A 23,327-nucleotide genomic window follows, 5' to 3' on the forward strand; every position below is an offset into this window, starting at 1 on the left:
TCATTAAGACTCTATGTCCAACAAGGTAAGTAGGGACTGGTGTGTGTGTGTGTGTGTGTGTGTGTGTGTGTGTGTGTGTGTGTCTCACTGAGGCTCCAATCCATGTGCTTCAAGATGACTGCATCAGAGAAGAGATTGGGCAGAACCACTTTCTAGCTTCTAAGTTTCTGCCTGAAAAGGATACATTCCATTTCTGCTCACCTTTCAGTGGTTAAAGCAAGCCCCATGGTCAAGTCTAACTTCAAAAGGGGAAGGAAAGTGTAATCCTACCACACATTTGCAGAATGTAGAGATGGGGTATTTGTGAATAACCTTAGTAATTACACAACCCTTGAGATTCTGATTCATTATATCTTCTCCACATCAGTCTGCTAATCCCCTAGGTTTGAAAACCCCTCGCCTGTCTAGTTGATTTTTTTGGAAGAACTGCCTTGCTGAAGTCCGAGTCCTTTTCATGTTTCTAGGTAAGGCATCATAAGTAGTGAATGTAGGGTCGCATTTAGTACATGCCCGGTCCAATGAACTACTTTTAGTAGGGACTCACCCACTCTTCATGAGAGAACCAAATGCAAAGGAACTGTATTTTTATTTCTATTAACAACAAAATACTTCCATAATTTCACAGCCCATTGCATTTAAGAGCACATATATTACAAATAAAGGAACTCCACAAACTTTAAAGATTAGTATTTATCAACACTTTTGTACACATACACAAATATTTTAATATAATGGCATCTGAAATGTTATCCATATAATTTTTAGCACATCATAAGTATCAACCAAAAAGGTTCTTTTAATTTTGGTAAAAACCATATATTTTACAATCTCCTATTTACATTTGAAATATGCTTAAATGTTACAAAAACATTCACCTTGACCTTTAAAATATGTGTACTAGGACTTGGTATTGAACATATTGTAACTGACAGCAAACTTAGGGTTTGCTTTTGAGCTGCACGTTCATTGGAATGGCAAATATTCAGCTTGGCTTGTTTAACGCTGCTCAAAGGAAAAAGAATCATACAAAATGTGCAAATTCAGAGACTGGCAAAATTCTTAAGCTAGCGAGGTAAAAAAACATTAACATAAAAACTTCAAATAAATTAAATCTATCTTCTCTTCCCCGAGATTAGCTGCAAGTTCAGAAAGTCCCTTTAGAGGTGTGTCTGATGCTGCAGACCTTTGCTCACACGTCCGCACTAGCTGAGATGGAGACTGTGGGCAGAACTGGGGTCCTCTTGCTAAGTATTCGAGAAAAGGTTCGCTCCACTCCGCATTTTGATGACTCGTCCCTGCACATAATCTTAAGACAGGACAACACACAGCACGACAAGGGAACACAATAGATAGGTTCATCTTAGTATTTTCGCAGACAAAATTAAAACCCAGGAAAGTGACTTTATTTTTTTCCCCCTGGAAATCTGCAAATTTTGAAAATGCACTGATCAACATAGATCTGAAGACTTTTTTTCCCAAGTCCATGTCATGGCCATTTTGGTAAGACTTAAAGTACCATCACAATATTCTTCAACTATCAAATATAAATTACTAAATGTCTGGGTAAACCTTAAGAATGTATTTGAGTAATTCCAGAATTTTATTTCATTCTAAAAGTTTATCATTTAAATTGTTGACATATACCAAAACAGAGAAACATCTGAAACCTCATTTAAGTGTGTTAATGGAAATATGAGAAAAATATACTTTTGAAAATAATGTTAATATATCTAAATAATACTTTCCTGTTACATTTGTTCAAATTATGACATGTAATCACAATAACAACAATGAAACCCTCAGAAACTTCTAAAATGTATCTCTGTACAAAAGAGATAATGAATATTTTAAGTTTCTAGTTATGGAGATTTCCCCACCAACTCCACACATTATTATGCTTTAGTTTTATTGCTCTTCCAAGATAGAATTGCCACTTCTGTCCCCACAGAGCACCAGAATTCTCTACTACCAATTCATTCTCCTTATGTTCAATGTCACAAGTTTTACTTAAATAATTTGGCAAATAATGTTTCCAAAGAGGATGTCAAACTCTGAGAGCAATATGCCTTTGCATCTCACCCACTTGGCACCATCACACAGCAGATCTGTTCTTTTCTCTGTATTTTATATTTAATATCCATTACCACCATTGACTTCACTGTGCTGTCATCCTTCTGAATGTTGAAACAGACTCCAAATGAGCATCTTCTATTCATGTTTCTTTCAGATACCTATATGTACTACTATGGCTTCATAGAAGGAGGGTTTTAAGCTTTTTGGATATTTGTAAATAGTGTGGCATTCTGGCTGTCTATAAGGGTAATTATTGCCTGTCTGTCACTTTGATAACTCAAGCCGCTTCACCTCAACATGTTTGCACAATAGTGTCCACTTCATCCAGTTCCATCTCTTCCCTTACAGTAAATGTTCTTGCACTAAGTTGATGACTTCAGGCTGCCCTTTCAGCTAAGACTTTGCTGGACACTCTTGGAGTGAACTGCATAATTAATTCTATTTATATTTTTGTATTTCTATGTCTGCATCCATTCTAATTATGTTTCTATTTTTAAAAGTTCAGTGGTAGAATTACTCTTCACTGTATTTATATATGTACCTGTTTCCAGAATATCTACATGAATATATAGGTACATGAAGGTACACATGCATTATAGATTATGGTTCATTTCTACATTACAGGATTTGCTAAGATTTGCCTACCCTTCCCTCCACTAGAGTTCAAACCCAAATACGGTGTGATGCATTTTCATGAAAAAACACACACACACACACACCCGAGAAAAGCATCAAACAAATTTTTTTGTTATAAACATAAAATAAAACAAATATATAATATTTAAAAATACTATAGACTTTACAAACCCTTATCTTTTTTTTTTTTAACTATTTCTGATTTCAGGAAATTGTTCATTACAACCAACTCAAAGCACTTATCAATGGTTATCATGAAAATAGCCTTTTTTTTGCTCTAAATAACACAGTTTGCTATGGATAATTTGTACTTATGATTTATAATGATCAATTAAATAGTCCCACCATTAGGAATCTCCTCTACAGAGTTAGAAGTTAGTATTTTGTCCTTATTTTAATCTAAGGTGGAAATGTGGAATGGCCATATAATAGAGTAAATCATTTTCTAAGGAGAACTTTTTCTGAAGATATCATGTATTTTGTGGTCATTGTCCCAGATATAAAACCTATGGACAAATCCCCATAGAAGCTCTAGACCAGGAGAAAGTTAATTTTTCCTGCTGAAAGATCTATTTTGTTTACTGAATAACAAGACCTGTTCAATCCATCAGTTTCTTTTCTTTGCATCAGCTTGAAGGAAGCATGAAATCAAATTTTGCTTCTTTTCGCAAAGGTTTTCTGGAAAATCAATTATTTTTCTTTCTCCACCCCTTAATCACCTGGTTCTAGTTTTTTTGTCTTTTTGTTTTAGCACTTTGGAGTATAGTGAGTCTTTGTTTTGGATACAAGTGAGCTCAAATATTTTAAAAAGTTGGTGAATTATGAATTTTGTTTTTAAAAGTCAAGTTGTTAATTTTAGCTTTAATTAGTAGGCTCCCCCTCCCCCATATTCACCTACCTCTCAATGTAAATAAAGTTGTTCTAATTAAATAAAAAACCTCGAGAACACTAGCCACTATGGATTGTCAGGGAAAAATGAACAGTTAGAAAGTGATAGGTAGATCAGAAGGCCACAAAAGACAGAGTAGACATAAGGAAAGAAAAACATACCACTTTTGCTTACAGTACTGAGGGAAATACTAGACACAGAGGAACAGAAGTTGTATAAACACGGACTGCAACAGAGCTGCCAGGGAAAAAAGAGAAAAGCATTTTTGCTCAAAGTTTCAAGGTCAGATGCAATTTACAGTTGTAAGCAAGCATTTCTTCACTACTTTTTTTCAACTTTCAGATCCATTGTTCTTTCTGTTTCACTCTCAGATTTATGAGTTCCCCAGGCTATCAAAGCATCACTCCTGAACATTTAATTCCCACCAGCTTCTTAAGAATCCCAAACCAATACTCCCTCCTCTAAGAATCCTATCCACAGAGATTAATTCTCTCTAACATAAGTCAATTAACCACGTCGTTCTCCAGCTTTGATAGAGGGCTTAAAATGTGGGCAGAAGGAAATGGAAAATAAGAAAAAAATGAGAAAAAAGAAGCATATATGAAAAAAGCAATTAGAATAAAAGAAGTATAGGATTCATTTTGTATTTCCTGAATAGTGTTGATGGTGCTAGACCATTTAAGGAAAGGAAGGGAACTAATATTTAATGAGTGGTTACTATGCATGAGGCACTATTTGGAGATTAGTTCAAGTTCTCCCCCTTAATTATTCTGTAAAGAACACATCTAACTCCTGGAGGGGACCACAGTGATGAGATGTCAGGTAGAGTGTAAGGCCGACTCTCAGCACCTCAAAAAGTACTGTGATATCGAATGTCCACATTTTGTGCACAGATTTATATGCTGGACAGATGCCAGAAGTCATGGATGACTTGCTTGTAGGGTGGGGAATTGAGTTTTATCCCAATTCTGCACATCTATAGGAGGCCCTGCCTCTGTAGAGGCAATCTTTAAAAAGCCATGTCTTTCTTAGTCCTGGTGTTCTTCCTGAGTATGGTGCAGAGACTCCTAGTGGCAGAACTGTGGAACTCCACATCACAGCCTGAGGAGGTGAGAAGTCTTAAAATCAGAGGTCAAGGGAGTGATAGCAAACCCTACCAGGAATGCTACCCAATGTTTCTTGATGTCTAATAGGGCCCATCTGTCCTAGAAAACCAACAGCTCATATGATATGATTAAACATCTCTGAAGACTATGAAAAGCATCTGGGTTCTCATCTTTTTTTTCTCCAGACTTTTTTCTCTAACCTGATCTCTGCTTTGAGGCAAGGGACTTTGTGCGTGGGGGAGAGGACAAGTCAGCAGCATGGTGCTCACGTAAGGTACAGTGACATCAGCAGCAAGAAAAGAGACCCTTTCTGGCATTGGGGTCAAAACGGACACTTTGGATGAATGAACAGCATGGGCCACCCCAAGGAAAGCCTCACCTGCTCATTCATGATTACGGAGAGTTCGCTGAGCATGTCCTTATAATGGGACCTCAGTTCTTCCTGGTACTCCAGCTGGTCTTCCTTGATGAGGCGCTCATTCACGTCCAGGGCCTGCCCACACGCATCAGCAAATTGCCTTTAACGACAGCAAGAAGCAAATTAACAACCAGCCACAGAGACTGGCCACTCAAAGCCAGGCTGCTGATAGACTCTGCCACCCAGAAGGAGGTTGGTCAGGTGGCTTCCTGGGGAATTCAAGACTCCTCGTCTGAAGGATCCCAAGGAAGAACATTCCACAAAGAAGAGCTTACCTGAAGATTTCCTTCAAAAGCTTTACTTGGTTGTCAGGGTATTTCTTTGCTTTGGTTTCTTCAAGAAAAGCTCGTGCATAGGCCATGGGCCCTGCATTAACCTATTGGGGAGAAGAGAATTTGCTGAGGATGAGCCCACTTCCTCCATGGAGGAGCCCGCTCCACAGCTGGGAGGAGTAGCCACTTGTGCACCAACCCTGTGGGACCCCAGCTCTCTCACATCACTGTGAAGTCTGCTAATTTGTTATCTGTTTCATTGGCGGCCCCCCACAACTGGTCAATCAGCTACTACAGGACACATCTGAGCTCCACACGCCACTGCCATCCTTCCCAAACTTCAGTTACTTGCCCACCATCTCACATGTTTGCCATATCAAATACGGCTTTAACTGTTATTACTTTTTATTGAATTTATTGGGGTGACACTGGTTAATAAAATGATTAGGTTTTAGAGTTACAATTCTTTATTACATCATCTGTATATTGTATGTATGTTTACCACCCCAAGTCAAGTCTTCCATCACCATTTATCCTTCCTTTACCCTCTTGAACTATTATTTTTCTTAATATGTTTGAAAACTAGATTTCCTTTTATTTACTTAAACAAATTTAAGTTAAACATCTGTGAAATCCAATGTCTGATGTGCTAGTTTTTTATTAGCATTAAAATAAACACACAACTATTAATACAAGGCATTCCACAGAGGTGATGGTGTACACACCTCCCTGGGAACTACTGTCTACGGTATTCCACTTGATAGTATGGCTTAGATTCTGGCCCAACGTGGCATTATCAGATTTGCAGAATGTATGCTCAGGTCCTGATCATGCTCACACACAAGAGTAGGTTCACACTAGTGAGGGAGTCCATATTTCTTAGTGCTTATAATGTTTTAAAGTGACCGTGTAGCTTGTAAGGAGTAGGGGAAAGAGAAGGAAGCTAATGCTGTACTTGAGCCATCTGCAGATGTCTATGGCCACCAGGCATGGCCAGTGTGGTGGAATGAGCACACAGTTCTGGGTGCTTTCTGTTGCTTCTCCAGCTTCCACCTCTAATTTCCTCTGCTCAGCTATGTGCTGAGGGAAGTTGTCCCATTTGGAGTATAACTATGGTTCTCTTGCATCCTGGCTTTTAAAAATTTATTATTATTAATAATTATTTTTGAGTCAGCCATGGGGTACACAGACAAGATGCTGGCAGGGAAGAAGACAGCCAGGTCCATATCAGGATCAACATGACTGATTTTTCCTTTTGCATCAGGCTACAATATAGCTCCGTGTGATACTGCTACTGGCCTGCCTTTATTTAAAAGGTGATCTCACTCATTTATGGATAATAAAGAACATTACAAACTGTTGAACAAAAATAGAGGCAAAGAAGCATCGAACAGACTGTCAAACTACATCAGGAAGGTAGGGGAGGGTTGGGGGAGGGGTAAGAGATCAACCGAAGGACTTGTATACACCCATATAAGCACAACAAACATATGTACTACTATTTGTAATACCTTAAATAATAAAATTTAAAAAAAGGTTAGCATTTTGTTCATGATGGATTTTTGACATTATTTTTTATTTTAAAAAATATTGCATTATAATATTTTATCATGATTACTGAGTTTTTGATGCAGCCCCTAAATTTTATGCCCAAGGTGAGTGCCACACTTGCCTCACCCTGGTTTCAACCCCTGGAGGGTATTAAGTAAGCGCCAGGCTTCCTCCTGGCAGTCCTCCAGCAGGGACTAAGTCTATCTATATGTTTGTCTGTCATCAGCAGGCTCTCTCAGCTCTCTGCTTCCAATGATTCCTCTTTCTCCTCAGTTTTTGGGCCTAGGAAGAATAGCAGCCCCTCAGTCTTGCCAGCTCTTGTGCCTACCCTTGTTGATTTCCTTAAATACTGCTCAGACTTGCAAATAATCTATTTATTGTATTTCCTTTAATCGCCCACTGTGAGCAGGCCACCTGCTTCCTATCAGGACCTTGGCAGCCAAATAAATATTGAGGCACATTTTATGAAATATACATTCTAAAAATATGTGTTTTTGAACAGTTTTATAAGGCTCTTAGTGACAGATATTTATAAGAGAGACACGTTATTTGTTAATTAATTCATTTGTTGGAATTTAGAATATAGAATATAGCTTATCCAGAGAAGATAGGAAAGGAGGGTTAAGGAAGAAGATACTTTATTTTCAGCTAAAGTTAAAGGCTTATCTCTAGGTGTTTGGCACCATTTATGTGCATTTACAATGAAACAAAATTTTAAAGACTCAGATAAAGGTGCTGGATGGTATCACACACAGAAAAACATCTCTTATATCCTTTGTAAAAAAATAAATGTCAAGGTGTGTTGTACCAGGTTCCATGGGACATGTGCATCTCAGCCCCGGGCAACGCTCACCTTCACGCTAACACTTCCTTGAAGTTTGAGCTGCAGTCGGATCATGTCCACCTCTTCCATTGTGCAGAGCTGGTTAAGCTCAGAGACTTTCTTGGACATCTCGTCAATTGCCACTTCAATAGGATTCAGTTCAAAAATGTCAAGGTGTGTTGTACCAGGTTCCATGGGACATGTGCATCTCAGCCCCGGGCAACGCTCACCTTCACGCTAACACTTCCTTGAAGTTTGAGCTGCAGTCGGATCATGTCCACCTCTTCCATTGTGCAGAGCTGGTTAAGCTCAGAGACTTTCTTGGACATCTCGTCAATTGCCACTTCAATAGGATTCAGTTCTGTGCTCGACTGGCTTATGACTTGGATTCTCTTCTTCACATAGGGAAACAAGTGGCTGGCTGTGCAGGAGCAACATGAGAGAATGGAAAGGCTGAGGGTGAGTGTAGTCAGGGGTCCCCTGAAGGTACAGACCACCCCATAGGTTTTTTTGCAAACAGCTCATTTGTCCTGCTTGTTTTTGTGCTTACGAGTTATTGTTTATCCTGTGTGCCATGTGCCCTCCCTCCTCTTAGCTTCTGCCCCAGCTACCTTCGCCTGCCATTCTCTTCCACGCCTCCCTAGGCATGTCCTCTTTCTTAGGGCTGGAGTAAAACCTCGATTTTGAGTCATTTAACACTGAAAAGATTATAGCTTCCACTACAACTTGCAGTTCAAGTAGAAACTCCCCTAAGCCACAATAAAGAATGCTTAAATAAATACTGAATGGCCTATGTTATAGTAGCTTTGTTTTAGATTTTATTAGAAAAGTTCTGGAAAAGTTTACTGAAGGAGAATATTCCCCCTAGTTTGGATGTCACTGCTATTTGTCTGTCTATTGCATAATCCAGGATTGCTCATCTCTCACACAGCTTAGGTATCACTAGTCCAGAAGGTCTTTGCTCATCTTTCCCCTCAGTCTACCTTAGGAGTCCCCCTCCTGCGCCCCCATTTCATTTCTCACACTGTGCTCGCCTGAAATTCTTGCTTTACTTGGCTCTTTCGTCGATCAGACTGGGAGCATCTTGAGGGCAAGACTCGTGTTTTATTTCTTTGAATTGCCAGTAGAGTACCCGACATGTAGTAGGCACTTGCTGAAAGTTTGTTGACTAGCTCACAGAATAGGTTTAGACGGTACTGGAAGGGATGGTGACCATCCTCTGCACTCATTTTACAGATGAGGAACCACACTTCCAGAGCGACTTAGGATCTTGCTCTAAAGTACACAATTCTGAGAGCTTCTAATCTTGAATTAACTGAGGATAGATTCAGGGAGAGAGAAGAGTGGCCTTCCCAAGACACGGACACCATGACCTTTGTGACTAAGCTCTACAGGGAAGGGCTTAGTAAAGTAACTACTAACAATTTCTCTTCTGGGTGACTTCTCAAGGGTGTCTTTCTTGACAGATTGTAAGGAAGGGGAAATCTACTCTTCCAGGCAAACGTCCATGGTGGCACATTTGGGGCACTTGTCTGCCAGAGTAAAATGTGCTGATTTTAACTTCTCCATCCCCGTGAAGGGCTTGCATGGCCCCTGGGCGGACTGCACCTACTTGTCAGGATGGTCCTGCGCTTGCACTGCTCCTCCACGCCACCGTGCTTCTTGCCCGACAGCGTGAAGGGTGTCTCAAACACAAAGCGGTTGATGTTGTGATGCATTTCAAAATCCGTCTTCCGGTCCTCTATTTCCTTTTCTTCAAAGAATGGTGTCACATAGGTCACCTGGATATAGGCATATTTGGGGTCCAAATCCTTCGGGTTTACCTATATGAACACATGATCGTGAAAGAAAGAGTGGTGAGCCTAAGGTATTTGGGAAAGAAAGGCAGGAAGCTCTGTGTTCCCTCAACTGGGTTGGGGTGGGGTGGGGAGGGGCTGCCCCTGTTCCCTTGGAGAAAAATGGGCATCATATCACCATGGAAGAGTACCTGCCTGGACTGTGGTCAGGCAGCCAGACTGTGGTGGAGGTAGGATTGGAGCCAGCTGGCCGAGTAGCCGAGGCTCTTTGAAACATAAGCCAGCTTTTCCTGTGCTGCCTTCTGAGACACTCTTCTACCAACTTGTGTTTTGAAGACCTGCCATTCTTGAAACACATTTTCCCCTTTCATGCCACTGTCACTGCATGTGCTGGGCTGCTCAATATGCCCTTTGCTTCCAGCAAACACCTCCTCACCCTGCAATTTCCAGCTCACACATCATCTCTTCTGGGAAGCACTGCCCACACGAGAATGAGCTGGTCAGGGAGCCCCTTCCCTGAGCTTTCCCTGTTTGACTTGCACCATGTCTGCCATGGCTCTTCATTGCACTTTATTTAATTAGCTGTTTGCAGACATCGTTCTCTTCTCAGCTCCATGTGAACTGGGAGATCTTGGAGAAAGAGTCTTTGTACCCCAGCTCCTAGTTCTGGGGATGGCATGCAGTAGGTGCTTAATAGAGGTTGGCTACAGGAATGAAAGCATATTAGAGGATTCTGAATAATATAACCAGAGGATGTAAGCATTGGCTTTCTGGAGCCACCAGAAGATTAATTAGATGCCCACAGGTTAATAAAATGTAACTGGCAAGTCTGCTATTATCATAGAGAATAGATGTCAAAATTGGTATGACCCAGGAAGACCTCCCAGACTGAAGAAATACATTTTTGCTTTTCCTCCAAGTCCACCATTGGGCCCAATCACTTTAAATCTTTGGTTGTTATACAAGTGCAAATAACCGATGGGAAAAATAGGGAACTTAGAGGTTACTTCAATAAACACATAATGTTTTTGCCAAAAATAATCACCAATCAACTAACCAATAAACAAACAGGCAAACACCCAAAATGATTATTAATTTTCCTCTACCTTGTTGGAATCCTGTATTATCTTCACGTTGTCTGCTCCGAATTTATCTGCATACAGCTTGAGCAGTCTTTGGGAAATCTCTGATAGACCTGTCAGCTTAGGCTCTTTATAAATGTACTCTTTACCTTCTTCTTCTTCAAAAAAACCCTATGGAAGATACATAAGAAACCATCAACTTTATTAGAAAACTCCAATTGCACATCACAAGCAAAACAAAAACCGTTTATCCATTCTTTTGGTTGTCATCCAAGCCACTAACTAGCACCCTATAAAGTCAAAATCAGAGAAAAGCCAAGTGAAGAAAACAAAATATCATGCTAGAATCAGTCATTAACGGAAACACTCCCTCACCAGGCCAAAGAACCTCATAGGATATCTTAAAATATTTTCTCTATTTGTAGAAATCAATGGTAATATCTGCTGCATATATTTTGGGGGAAGGATGCCCTCATGTGGCAGCCTGGGGTAGAACACACAGTCTGGAATAATTGGCATTTTTTCAAAGAGCAGTGTCATTTTTTAACTAAGTCTTCTCGAAGTCTTCGAAGCTAGCACAGGAAACCCTGAGGGGCACGTAAAGGTATCTACGTGGGTGGATATGCACCCACATCATCTTAAAGAGCTGCAGCACTGGTATTGTAATCACAGAAATTGCATGTGGCAGGCTCCCAAGTACTGTTATTTAAAAAAATAACTTTCCATTAAGTCTGGGGCCTGATGCAACTTGGCTATATGCAATTTCATCATTCAATTTGCTTTCCTAGTAGATCTTCTTTTTTTTCTTTGCAAAGCTAGACCCATTTAGAATAGAAAATAGTAAAGCAACCAATTGTGCCATCATTTTTATGTCGTAGGAGCAAGTAGGTCTTAGCCTCTATTAATTTATCTGTCTGGTTGGAAACAGGGGGAGAGAATATTCCATTATCTGCGATAACTAAGTGAGGTGATCTTTATAATTCCTTCCCTTTGAAGAGACACGGGGCATTTTTCCTGTGGGACATGTGGCCTCCGACTATTGGGTTAAATCTGGAGTTAAGATTCCAAGTGTGTCTGTTTCTTTGACTCAGAATTTACCTCAAGGCTATGGCTGTTGAGAGCCAGCTGAAGACAATGGAGGTCACAAAGAATCTTAGCTGTATTTTTAAAAATACTGTTATTTTTGACTATTTAAAAAGATTCCTTATATATAAAATACATGGATGAAATGTTCCCATGTTGGACTTTTCACAGCCAAAGTGAGGTGAGAATAATAATTAAACTCACATCTGTATGGCGCCTTTGTACTTGAAGGCACTTTTACCCATGTACACTTGACCATCATGAACAGGGTACTTTGCATGATAAGAGGGACACAACTGTATATTTGTAGAAGCCAAGGAACAAGGCACATTTGCCAGCACAGATCTTGTCAAGCACGAAATTAATTGTCTGTTTCCTTGTGCACTTCCCGAAATGACTTTGGGCTTTTCAAAGTCAGGAAAGTGTCTTGTTCAACATGGTATGTGTAGTGTTTAGCACGGTGCCTGGTCTTTAGGGGGATGTCATTCTACATTTGTTAAATTAATAAACTGAAGAATAAAACAGTTCTGGTGGGCATACATCCTAAAAAGGTATGTGTGCACCAGGTATAAATAGAAAAGATTGTATTGCTTTAAAGAACAGTTTTTAATTGAACAATTTCTTTAAGAAATGTTCAAGACGAAACACAGATGATTATGAGTAACTTGACCCTCAACTGCCAAAAAAAAAAAAGTGATGCATGATTGTTGAAAGCATGAAAAGTAGCTCCCTGTTGTTCCTCTAGACTTTGTAGGAATGGTGAGGTCTGGCCCCATTCCCACATGACTTCCAGCTGCTGTTTTTCTGTCTTTGTGGAGTTTTGTTTTATTCAAGGTCAGAAGTAGTGGCTAACATTGACAGACTGACACATCACAGAAGTAAGACTTCTGAGGCCATCAACCAGAATCCCCCCAGGGCAATAGCTAAAGCAACATTTACAACTTCCATTCCAGTGAGAAAAATGTTTCCAAGTCCCAGGAAAATATTTTCTCACCACACTGTGAAAACCAGCACAAAGAGACATTTTCACTGTGAATTCTTGCCCCTCACAACTTTCTGAATTTAGAATTAGAAGGAGTGTGGGAAGCAAGATTTTATTGTCATTACGATGACCTCTGTCTTTTTGGTCATGACCTGTGACTTTCTCTCATCCCTACCCCTTGGTCTGGAGGATGGGAAATAGACCCAGAAATCTATGGAGAGGTCCTAAAGACAGTGCCTGGGACATACAGGCCTGTGGTGAATGTCACCTATCATGAGCAGAATTAGGAGGATGTCAATAAAAAAAAGTTTGTGTCAGCAAAGCAATTTGAGTTCTGATTCATATGCAGGGAAATAGCTTGACTGAGTTTTGAGAACTTAAAATACATACCTTCAGCTTCTCTTACATAGAAACTATACTTTCCTTATTAGAAAAGTCTACTGATGCTCATTTCAATATTTTGGTTATGGGATTGATCAGAAAGAAATGGTGATTAAAATCTATCTATCTATCTATCTATCTATCTATCTATCTATCTATCTATCTACCTACCTACCTACCTTCCTAGCATGGAGATATAAACCTCTTGAGACTATTTTATAAAATCACTAAAATGGAGCTGGAGTAACAGAATAAAGTATTTCATCTGCTGTTTGCCAGGGTTGTAAGAGGGTTTGCAGCCAGAGAAATAGCAGCTCTGAAAATGTTGGCAATGCGTGCTTACCTTTTACCCAAGGAAACCATCAAAGCCAAACCCACTGAACCTTAAAGGTAGGACACTACCTTAAAGAAGGCTTCAATTTCAGCTCTGTCTATGAAATAAATGATTTATAAACAGGGACAAAAGGTGATGAGGACCCAGGGACAGTTTCTCTTTTGTGTTAGCCACAAGGTCATGAGTGCACTGTGTTTCAAGGCAACAGGAAATGTGACCTCTGCATTTCTCTTGCTAGTTTCATGTTTTAAAATGTCATTTTACAATGCAATAAAAACCCTAGTCTGTCTTATTCTCAGGAAACAGCACACATTCTACTTAAACAAGGACTCTGATTCAGTAGAGTTTACTTGCATGGATTATGAAACTTTAATAGATTATGATAAAAATGTACTTCAATAAACTGACACCTAAAATTATTGACCCCTTGGATATTTTTGCAGGTATTTCAGAATCACTATTGGGATGTCAGATATAAATGCTCCCGATGTTACATTCGATTGATTCCAAGGTCGTAAAGGAATGCACTGAAAGAGGAATCAGTGAGTAAAAGATGGGTCAGAAAATATTAATAATGGGCTAAATGCTAAGAGAAGAAAAACTACAAGAATGCCGAGAGATGGTTCCATTTAAATATGAACTCAGTTACACATATATGTTGTCTATATCAGTGACTTTCATATGGGTGGGGAGCCAGAAGGTTGTATCACATCCCCAACTATACATGTACCATACCTCCTCACCCAATCCCTTTTCTATCAAGATTCTGAGATGCATCTACAGCCACATAAGCATGGTTGAGAATCAAGGAATCTACATCCTTTGGTGAATGGAATAAAATTCCCCAGGCCTTTCACTTAACTCATTCCAGGGGCATCTGCTGTTTTAAGTTATGCAATAGGCACTTGCTTGCTTGCTTTCATGCTAAATATTAGAGCCTAAGATTTCATTGATGACAGTTGATGTTTGATCACTACTGCTGCTCATTTTTCTTTAAATGAATATTTCAAGGACACTCTGGAGCTGCTTTCTATAGGCTGTTCTATATAAAATTTCCATAGGCATTGATATCAGATGTTGCATCAGAAAATTCATGTTATGCAAGACTTATGTTTTTAAAGTTTCTACTTGTTTTGTCATGTCTGGCTTATTGCATACATCATATTAACTACTCCAGCCAGTACTGTAAAATGCAAGCATCAGTTCAGCTGGGACCCTAAAAGATTTAACCAAAGGCCTTTGTGGAGGCAACGGGTCTATTGCATATGCTATTTGCATAATTTTTTTGAAACATGATTACAAGACATGTCTATCTGGATATTAAAAGGTGAATTTTACACAAACAAGCATCAGTCCAGCTGGGACCCTAAAAGATTTACCCAAAGGCCTTTGTGGAGGCAACGGGTCTACTGCATATGCTATTTGCATAATTTTTGAAACATGATTACAAGGCATGTCTATCTGGATATTAAAAGGTGAATTTTACACAAAGTACCATCATAAAAAAGGAATTATTGTTGACCATGGGGATTATGCTAATCAAGTAGTCAGGACTTTATCTTAGATCTTCGGAACCTTCATTCTGCACACGTTTGGGGCACTGTCCAAGCCTATTTAGTATTTCCTTATCATCAAATGTGAAGTGAAGTGCACTGTCCGCTCCTGCCCAATGAATTAGCTCCCATCTCCATTTGGGTTCTTGGGGCAGGCATCTGAACATCATTTGAACAATGATGACCAAGGCTCTACATTGCTGCTTATCAGGACGACCTCCATTAGTCTCCCTTGGTCAGGAGTGGCTGGGGTTTGAACTTATAGAGGATCCGCTTAGGCGCGTACTCAGGTCTGCAGATTCACAGACCATTTTGCCCTTTAATAAAATCTCAAATTGGAATTTTAAACAAAAGATAATTGAGAAGACTGGCAACATTAAAAAGGAAAAGCCAGGTGCACAATCAGCACACTTTATAGAGGAATCTGCAAAAAGAACAAAGTTAAGTCATTTGAAAATAGCTCTCCCCAATCCTTCCCCGTTGTCCCCTCAGTCTATTTAGTATAGGGATTTTCAAGTATTCTTTTAGTAGGTGAGTTAAGGACCCATGACCCCAAATTTATAAGTGAAGGTAGAAAATACTGATGTGGTATGGATGTGGGAAGGGACTTAAAGAATTACAAAAAAGTATGTACCAGACAAGCACAGTTGAATGTGGCCAACATGTGGATATTGCAAGAATTTGTCTTTCTACTTTAATCAATAATAATTATGTTGAACCACATGAAGTTGCCATCTTTTCCCCAGGAAAGTATGGTTGAATATGGGCAATTTCATATGGTTCAAAAGGATGCAAAGAAAATTCTATGTCACAGAGCTCTAGGTACTGGCATGTTATTTCTGTCTCTGCTTGTCCTCCACATTTCTTACATTGCTTCTTTCCGCATCTCAGGAGACTTAACCTGACCTCCTGGGTAAAGATTTAGTCTACTGTTCATCTTCTGTGTTGGGAATTAATACTATTACCTTTGAGAATACTCAGAGCCAGCACAATAGAGAACCCTGTTACTCCACAATACTCATTTGGAAAATGGCAGGCTCTTTTAGGAACCTGGGAAGGCGCCCATCAATGGCCACCACTCCAAGTTTTGAAATTCTGAGCACCCCCCATGCTCTATTTCATCAGCCAGAACACAGTGGCCTGAAGTGAGCAGGCAATACCCAATACTGAGTCTACTATCCATATGTGGTTTCCATATTTATCTATGTGAGTGTGTGTGCATGTATGTAGGTTTTCAGACTACACCTACCGTAGTGCAGAAGATATTATATATGAAAAATAAAGGATACATTTTTGTAATTCAGATAACTGGAGTAAACAAAGTTTAGTTCAAGGAAGCAGGATGACTCCCAAATGAATGGAAGCAGGATTATCTCACCTTTGTACCAAATGTTGATTGGCACAAAAAAGTTAAGGTTCAGTAAAACCATATAGAAGGAAGTGTGAGAATTTTTAGAGCATGCAAATGGAGTGAGAAAGAGAGAACTTACCACAGCCTGGAACAGTCAATACCAAAAGAAGAAAAGAGTAAACATCTGCATTAAAATCTGGTTGGAAAGCAGCCTAATTCATTTCCACCTGTTCAGTAGCCAGTATGTTAGGCATTGGTTGGAGAAACTACCAGGTAGGCAATCTGGTTTTCATGATCAGAATATCAATGGCAGTCATTAAAAAGATCCTTTGAAGGACTGTAGACTCAAATGCAGGCTGGCTGATGTGCATCTGTGTGTCCCTGCTGTGCTGCCATTCATTCCCTGGAGACTCTCCCCCACAGGCCCTCAACTCCCACATCCCCTTCCTGATGTGGTTTTCTGCCATTTTTCTTGCTAATGTTTCAGCAAGGTCAAAAATGTTTATTTTTTGTTTCTTGTTCACTTTCAAGAAATCCCTTCCATTTCTCTCTCCTCCTCTTCTGCAGATCCCCACATTTCTCTGTCCCCAACATATTCTATCACTTCAGAGAGTTCAGATTCTTTTCCAGGGACCCCCCAAATATATAAATTTAGCTTCTTTCTGTAGACCATCTCCCCACATCTGTTCCTCATACTACTAGCTTTCTCTGATGCTGCCATGCTGTGGGAAAACCTGAGCTGGATCAATTTCTTTTAATTTTTTATTGATTTCAGAGAGAGAGAGAGAGAGAGAGAGAGAGAGAGAGAGAGAGAAAGAGAGAGAGAGAAAGAGAGAAACATCAATGATGCAAGAGAATCATTGGCTGCCTCCTGCATGCCCCCTACTGGGGATCGAGCCTGCAACCCAGGCATGTGCCCTTGACCAGAATCAAACCCGGGACCCTTCAGTTGCAGGCTGATGCTCTATCCACTGAGCAAATCCAGCTAGGGCTGGATCAATTTCTTTATAGTAAGTGGTTACTCAGTGACATTTTCCTTTCCTGGTATAGAGCAGCTATCTTGACTAATTCAGAAATTAGTTTTCAAGCTGTCTTTGGTGACTAGAGGAAAATATCTATTTTTTCTAGAGACTTCAATGAGAAATGATCTAGAATGACCATGCTGCATGTGACTCCTTAGGCAATTCTGAGGAGAATAAGAGCTATGTGCAATAGTGCCTTACATGGTGGGGGGAGAAAAAAAAAGAAACAAGGGAACCGAGAGTCATTCCAACTGTGAACAAACAAGAATGGAATGTTTATCCACAGTCATAGTCTGAAGTATGTCTGCTGAAATATAAGAGTGTATAAACCTCCCTGAAAAGAACAGGATGTTTCCTGGGTCTATCCCACTTAAAGTACCAGTCAGAGATATTCAGAATTAATATGTAATACATTCACTTTATTTTCAGGCAAATGCTATGGCTAGCTAATATTTTCCTTCTTGTTCATTGTGTATGTAGTTAACTGAGAAAGGGAACTTAAAAATTACATTGACCTGTAATACAGGAAACAATAGTGTTCTGCATAAAAGTAGTGATAGTTTGAAAGTAGGGGAAAAGAAAATGCATGATTATAAAGTCTAAAGTTCATGGCTTTGATATGGTGGAGCTCCTGGAAATTATTTATTTTTTACAAAGCTATGAATTTCATTTCTTAAAACATGATGAATTTAATTTGACTTAGAGGCAAACCTATAATTAGATATTTTGGGGTGAAATGGGAAGAAGACACGGAAAAATAAATGCCTTTCTTCTCCAAGAAGTTAGAAATCACTGTTTTAACTCAATCTGTATTAAGAGCCATGGAGTTATCTACCCAGTACCTTCCTATGGACAAACATATAGAATCACTCAGAGAAACAAACATATCTAGACACATCCACACCCACACCCCTTAAATCCTTTGACACATGGAGTTAGATGTCTCATGAAGAATGAAAGGACAGCATTCAACTGCTCAACAGAATTCACAGGTCATGCTGCCTCTAGGGAACTTACCTGCCCATAAAATGCCACGCGGTAGTACCGACCAAACAGTCGCTTCTCTGAATTCACCACCTCCGCAACTTTCAGATAGGACCGGTGAATGTCGTAGTAAAGGTCCGATAATTTCTGAAACCATAAATCAAAGGGTCTCAAGCGATGGTGCCCACATAAACAATAGGGAGTTTCTGCTTTTGAAAATAATAAGCAATTGACCCATTGAAAGTAGGATGTTGTCACTAATGTCTAGGTTTTGAAAACATACTTTGAAGTCTCTCTGCTTCTCAAAGACAGCAATGATGGGCTTGTTGACATCAGCGATGAGTTCGTATCTCTCAGACTTCCAGAGAAACTCCACACACATGTATAGCTGCTCCACCAGGACATGCTGTAGTTCCTCAAACCAAAGCAAGACCTTTTATGAGTTCCACTGTAGCTTATCACTGAAACTTGATTTCAAAACTGCTGCTGTCAATTTTTTCATGGTGGGATCTCTGTGTTCCCTATTTTTGTTATTAGCATTTACATCTAGCCAGCAAGGGATGGTGATGTCATCTGGATTATGCCCTTTCCCTCACTCGCATCCCCTGATCAATTCCTTAATCTTGCCAATTTAAATCTAAGAAATGCCTTCAGATTTGCCTAGTCCGTTCTATTCTCACTGTCCACAACTTCCATTGAACCCCTGCTCACTCTGAGACCCCTGCAGAGTCTTCTAGATAATCTGTCTTCCCACTCCAATTTGTCCTCTGTGATGCTCTTCAGTCATTCTTCTTTCTAAAACATAAATATGATCCTGAGATCTCCACTGCCCCAAACCTTGGTGGGACCCCCCCTCTATGAACTGCTGTCCCAACTCTCTATCATGGCATTCAAAGAGCTCCAGAGTCCAGCACCAGCCTCCGCCGCAAAGCCCCTCTCTCAGCGCCCCGATGTTGACTTTGCCTGTTGGCTATATCAGACCATACCACACCATTTTTAGGATATATTCTCACCTTCCCACTTTTGCCTGTTTTGTTTGTTGCCACACCTATCAGAATGTTATTTTTCATTGACATTTTCAAGTCCTATTAAATGTCAAGACCCCAGTGCCAAAGTCTAGAGAACTTTTATTTATGTCCCATCTATCTCCATCCCAACCACATTCACATAAAAAAATGTTCCCTTTTAATTATGGCCACATATGATGCCTGGAGTTATAGTTAATGGGTCTCAGACTGGATACTACCCACCTGAAGGAAGTTTGTCTTTCTCAAGGTTCTAAACTCTTTGAGAGCAGGAATTATGTCTGATTTATCTGTCTCCCACCTTTAATTCAATGCTTTACATATATTAGTGGTTTAATGAATGTCCAACTGAATCCAATTATATATTCTCTAAAGCAGGGTAATATTATTGGAATGTTTCTAACAATGTCTTTTAAGAAAATATTTTTAAATATTATTTGAAACAGTTAATACAAATATGTAGTTGCATTCACTGTTTACTTGCAATATACATTAAATTTAGGTAGAACTACATGTAAAATTTCATTAGATCCATCCCACAATTTGCTTTCTGTATTCTTACTTTCAATCTATGTAATAGGATTTTAAAAAATTAACTTGTGTAATATTTTACTTACTTGATGAGGGGAGCTCTAGTTTCTTCACCAGAATTGTTTCTAGGTTATTCCCAGTAGAAAGACTTTTTATTAGTGAAAATAAAACAACCCACGGTTTGCATACCAGAAGGTTTTCTGCAGAAATTAGTGAGCCCCTCTCTTCAAATATTTTTGCAAATAAACTTTCTAATGTATTTTTAAAAAGTTATAACCAGCTCACAAAAATTTCAGCATCCCTTACCACATTTACCAAAGGACCAGAGATTTGGTATCTTATAGATGAGCTGATCATATATATTTGGGTCCATTTTAGAGAAGTAAAGTTTAGTTTAAATTTTCATTGAAAATGATGCTTTCTCAATGAAGTCTGATATTGATTAATCTCAGCTTAATTTTAGCCTACATTTCATTTTGCCTCAGTCATATTATAGAGTAACTTTATTTGATTTCTGAATAAGACTTTCTCCCTGCTATTTAGCTTTATATTACAATTCAATGCATCTTTTTTACTCATTTACTGTACATTGGATTACTTTGGTCTAACCTCATTGTATGGTGTGTCTTGCATTCCCGAATCTTCTTTCATTGCTCCTTCTTCTTTAATATTTGGGGTAATGCTCAGAAAAGCTGGCCAGCCCATAGAGAACATGCCTGGAGAGGACCAAGAGAAATGTAACATTATTTGAGTCAAGTATTGCTTGGATTAGACAATGCCTTGCTTCATGATGTTCCAAGTGGTAGTGTAAAGCTCACGGTCAGTGAGATGGTTGGACCATGATGGTTGGTAAATACTCCCTGCCAGGCAACCAATGCCAGCCTTTTGTAATTCTGTATTATTTGCAGGTGATACCTTTTCTATAAGAAGCTGGCATGGGATTATGGACCGAAAACAAGATTTGTAGATTGATGTAGTTCCAATGTTCTAGTTTAGTTAACCTCTTTGAGACCGTTTCTCCCATTTGTTATACTGGAGACATTGATATCCATCTCAACAAATGGGTGAAAGGATTAATATTTGAGAAAACACCTGTTATGGTCAATACATTAGGATGGCAATGCTCAATACTCACTAACTTTAACTCTTTGGCATTGTCTAGAAACCTCCTTAAACTTTTTGTTAGCATTTTGCCACCAAGATTATAAAAAGGTCATGCTCTGCAGATATATATGGAAAGAGTTGATAATGGGTCATGTTCCTAGAGGAGGGATCAGATCTGAATGGTGGGGAATAGAGTGGTTAGGAGCACAGCCTGGGGTGACAGACCAGTCTTGATCTCTGGCCACCACAAACTAACCATGAGCTCTGAGGCAGGTTGTTTTACTGCTCTTGATTTTCTCATTTGTAAATGGGAGGTAATAACAGCACCCAATTATAGACTTGTCATTGGTAACTAATTCAGGTATTGTCAGTATGGAGCCTAGTGCTGTGCCTCACATGGAGCACATGCTTTGTAAGTTACAGCTGATGCTCCTGTGGGTGTTTTCATTTTAATAATCAGTTCATTGGCTATGTAACTAAATTATCAACCCAGGACCTGTTAAAATTATAATTATAATAATTACTGCAACCGAATCCTTGAATTAAAATTACATGCTCCTACTTCTCTATAATATTCCTTCCATAATTAAACATGCATTAAAATACATGAGAACTGATGGTAGCAGGAAATGTCATGACATACTTCTTACAGGAAGCTGATCATTATTACAGCTCTATTTCCTGGAGTCACCTATATTTACTTATATTCTTATTATTCACACATTGTATGAGAGATAGTCTACCTCCTTGACTTAGAAACATTGTAACAAAAAGTATATTGAGGATTTCAAATATATATATATATATATATATATTAGAGGCCCGATGCATGAAATTCGTGCAAGGGGCTCGGCCCCCACCCTCGTGGCGGCTGCCTCTATCTCAGCCCCCACCCACTGCGGCTTCGTCTGGAAGGTCATCTTGAAGGACATCTGGTTTAATTAGCATATTATGCTTTTATTATTATAGATGCTACTGCCTCATAAATGACTACCTTCCTTAATTTAAAGTTTACTAAACAAATACATTATTTTCTCAATGAGTATGATATATTCTAATATTATTTTAGATCTAAAAGTGGGTATTTAAAAGTTTTTGAATATTAAAGGTTCACACAAGTTTTTGGGATCGAAGTTTCTACAACTTCTCAAACTGACACCTAGTTTTATCAGGTTTCTCCAATTTAGTCTTTTAGCTAGAATTTGACATAGGCTTTATGGAATTGTAGAGTATCTGATTATGATTAAAAAATTAGATGGGGAGGAAGCGCATGTTAAATAAAACAATGATAACTTTGGTGACTTGCATATAAAAATAAAGCTCAACAGGGAGTGGCAACTGAGGAAGGAGATCCCTAACTTTCAGTGTGGGCATGAACCATGGTGCCAGGTCTGGTCTCTTCTCCAAGGTCCCCAAGCAAATGACCTCACTGTCCACAGTTCACCTTGGTCACTGGGTTCAAATGTCTTGTTTGCAAAATCCACTGAAGCTTTTTAGAAAATATATACATATTTAAAAGATTGAGGAACCAATTAAGCTCCCAAAATATTGTAACTAAAGTCATTTACCTTTTGTTTGGGTATTTTGATCTTTATACCTAAAGATTTGTTCCTGTTTTTTAATACACTGAGTTTACCACAGCTTTTTGAAGATTAAGTTATAAAATAGATTGCAGTTCATAAACTTTGGGTTTGAACAATTTTGCAAAAGAAACCAGATTAAATGTGTTAACTACATTGCCAATTAGTTTACAGAGTAATTATTTAGTTATCATTATAAAATCATTTTATAAGAAATTAAAGATGAAGTATTTTTAAAGGAAATCAATATTGTTAACTATTACATATTGTAAATTGTCAGAACCAGTTTATGCTTTTAAAAAGGAAATTTAACATGCCAATTATAAGTATAGTCCTGTATATGCACTATATTTGTATGTTTTCATTTCTGCATCCCTTTATTGGACTTATTTTATTATATTTCAAAATGAAAATGGATTTCTCTTGTCATTTTAAACAATCCATCAGTTTCTGAATAAAATCCCAAAGGCAGACTAGCAGGCAAATTGGTAGCAAAATAGGGCCACAACTCATAATAATATAGGATAAGATGCAGCTATATTTGCTGAAAACTTTTTGGTAACGTAAATTGCATAAATTTTGGATGGATGGAATTTCTGAATGCTAGGAACTTTGGGATTTTGCAGAGTAAGTAATGTAGGTCTGACATGGTTTTTGCTTCCAGGAATACATTTAAGAATTTCGTTGAAGTAAAGCTTAAGCGCAGTTTAATGTCCTCTGCACTGTTCCGTGGGTAAAGGAGCTGTTAGAC

General features: G+C 38.9%; 1 protein-coding gene and 1 long non-coding RNA gene across 3 annotated transcripts in view; one reads left to right on the plus strand and one right to left on the minus strand.

The window, feature by feature from the left end:
- Positions 1–567: 567 nt before the first annotated feature.
- Positions 568–23,327, minus strand: part of DOCK10 (dedicator of cytokinesis 10) — a 154,204-nt gene continuing 131,444 nt past the window's right edge. Inside the window, exons 48-56 of the mRNA XM_014531135.1 lie at positions 20,502–20,608; positions 18,620–18,742; positions 18,370–18,483; positions 10,671–10,817; positions 9,381–9,591; positions 7,999–8,189; positions 5,398–5,498; positions 5,084–5,222; positions 568–1,306 (exon numbers count right to left, since the gene is read on the minus strand). Coding sequence (XP_014386621.1) covers positions 1,190–1,306; positions 5,084–5,222; positions 5,398–5,498; positions 7,999–8,189; positions 9,381–9,591; positions 10,671–10,817; positions 18,370–18,483; positions 18,620–18,742; positions 20,502–20,608 — 1,250 coding nt within the window. The 3' untranslated portion in view covers positions 568–1,189. The remainder of the gene's footprint in view (positions 1,307–5,083; positions 5,223–5,397; positions 5,499–7,998; positions 8,190–9,380; positions 9,592–10,670; positions 10,818–18,369; positions 18,484–18,619; positions 18,743–20,501; positions 20,609–23,327) is intronic.
- On the plus strand, positions 8,184–23,325 carry LOC106724289. 2 transcript variants are annotated; one of them, XR_001360043.1, is made up of 4 exons: positions 8,184–8,254; positions 13,372–13,482; positions 13,870–13,968; positions 23,241–23,325. It is a non-coding gene; the product is annotated as an uncharacterized LOC106724289 (long non-coding RNA). The 2 variants fall into 2 exon arrangements; XR_001360042.1 differs by lacking the exon at positions 8,184–8,254 and having other exon boundaries at positions 12,951–13,482.

The sequence above is a fragment of the Myotis brandtii genome, unplaced genomic scaffold (assembly GCF_000412655.1).
Source record: "Myotis brandtii unplaced genomic scaffold, ASM41265v1 scaffold79, whole genome shotgun sequence".
NCBI classification, from domain to species: domain Eukaryota; kingdom Metazoa; phylum Chordata; class Mammalia; order Chiroptera; family Vespertilionidae; genus Myotis; species Myotis brandtii.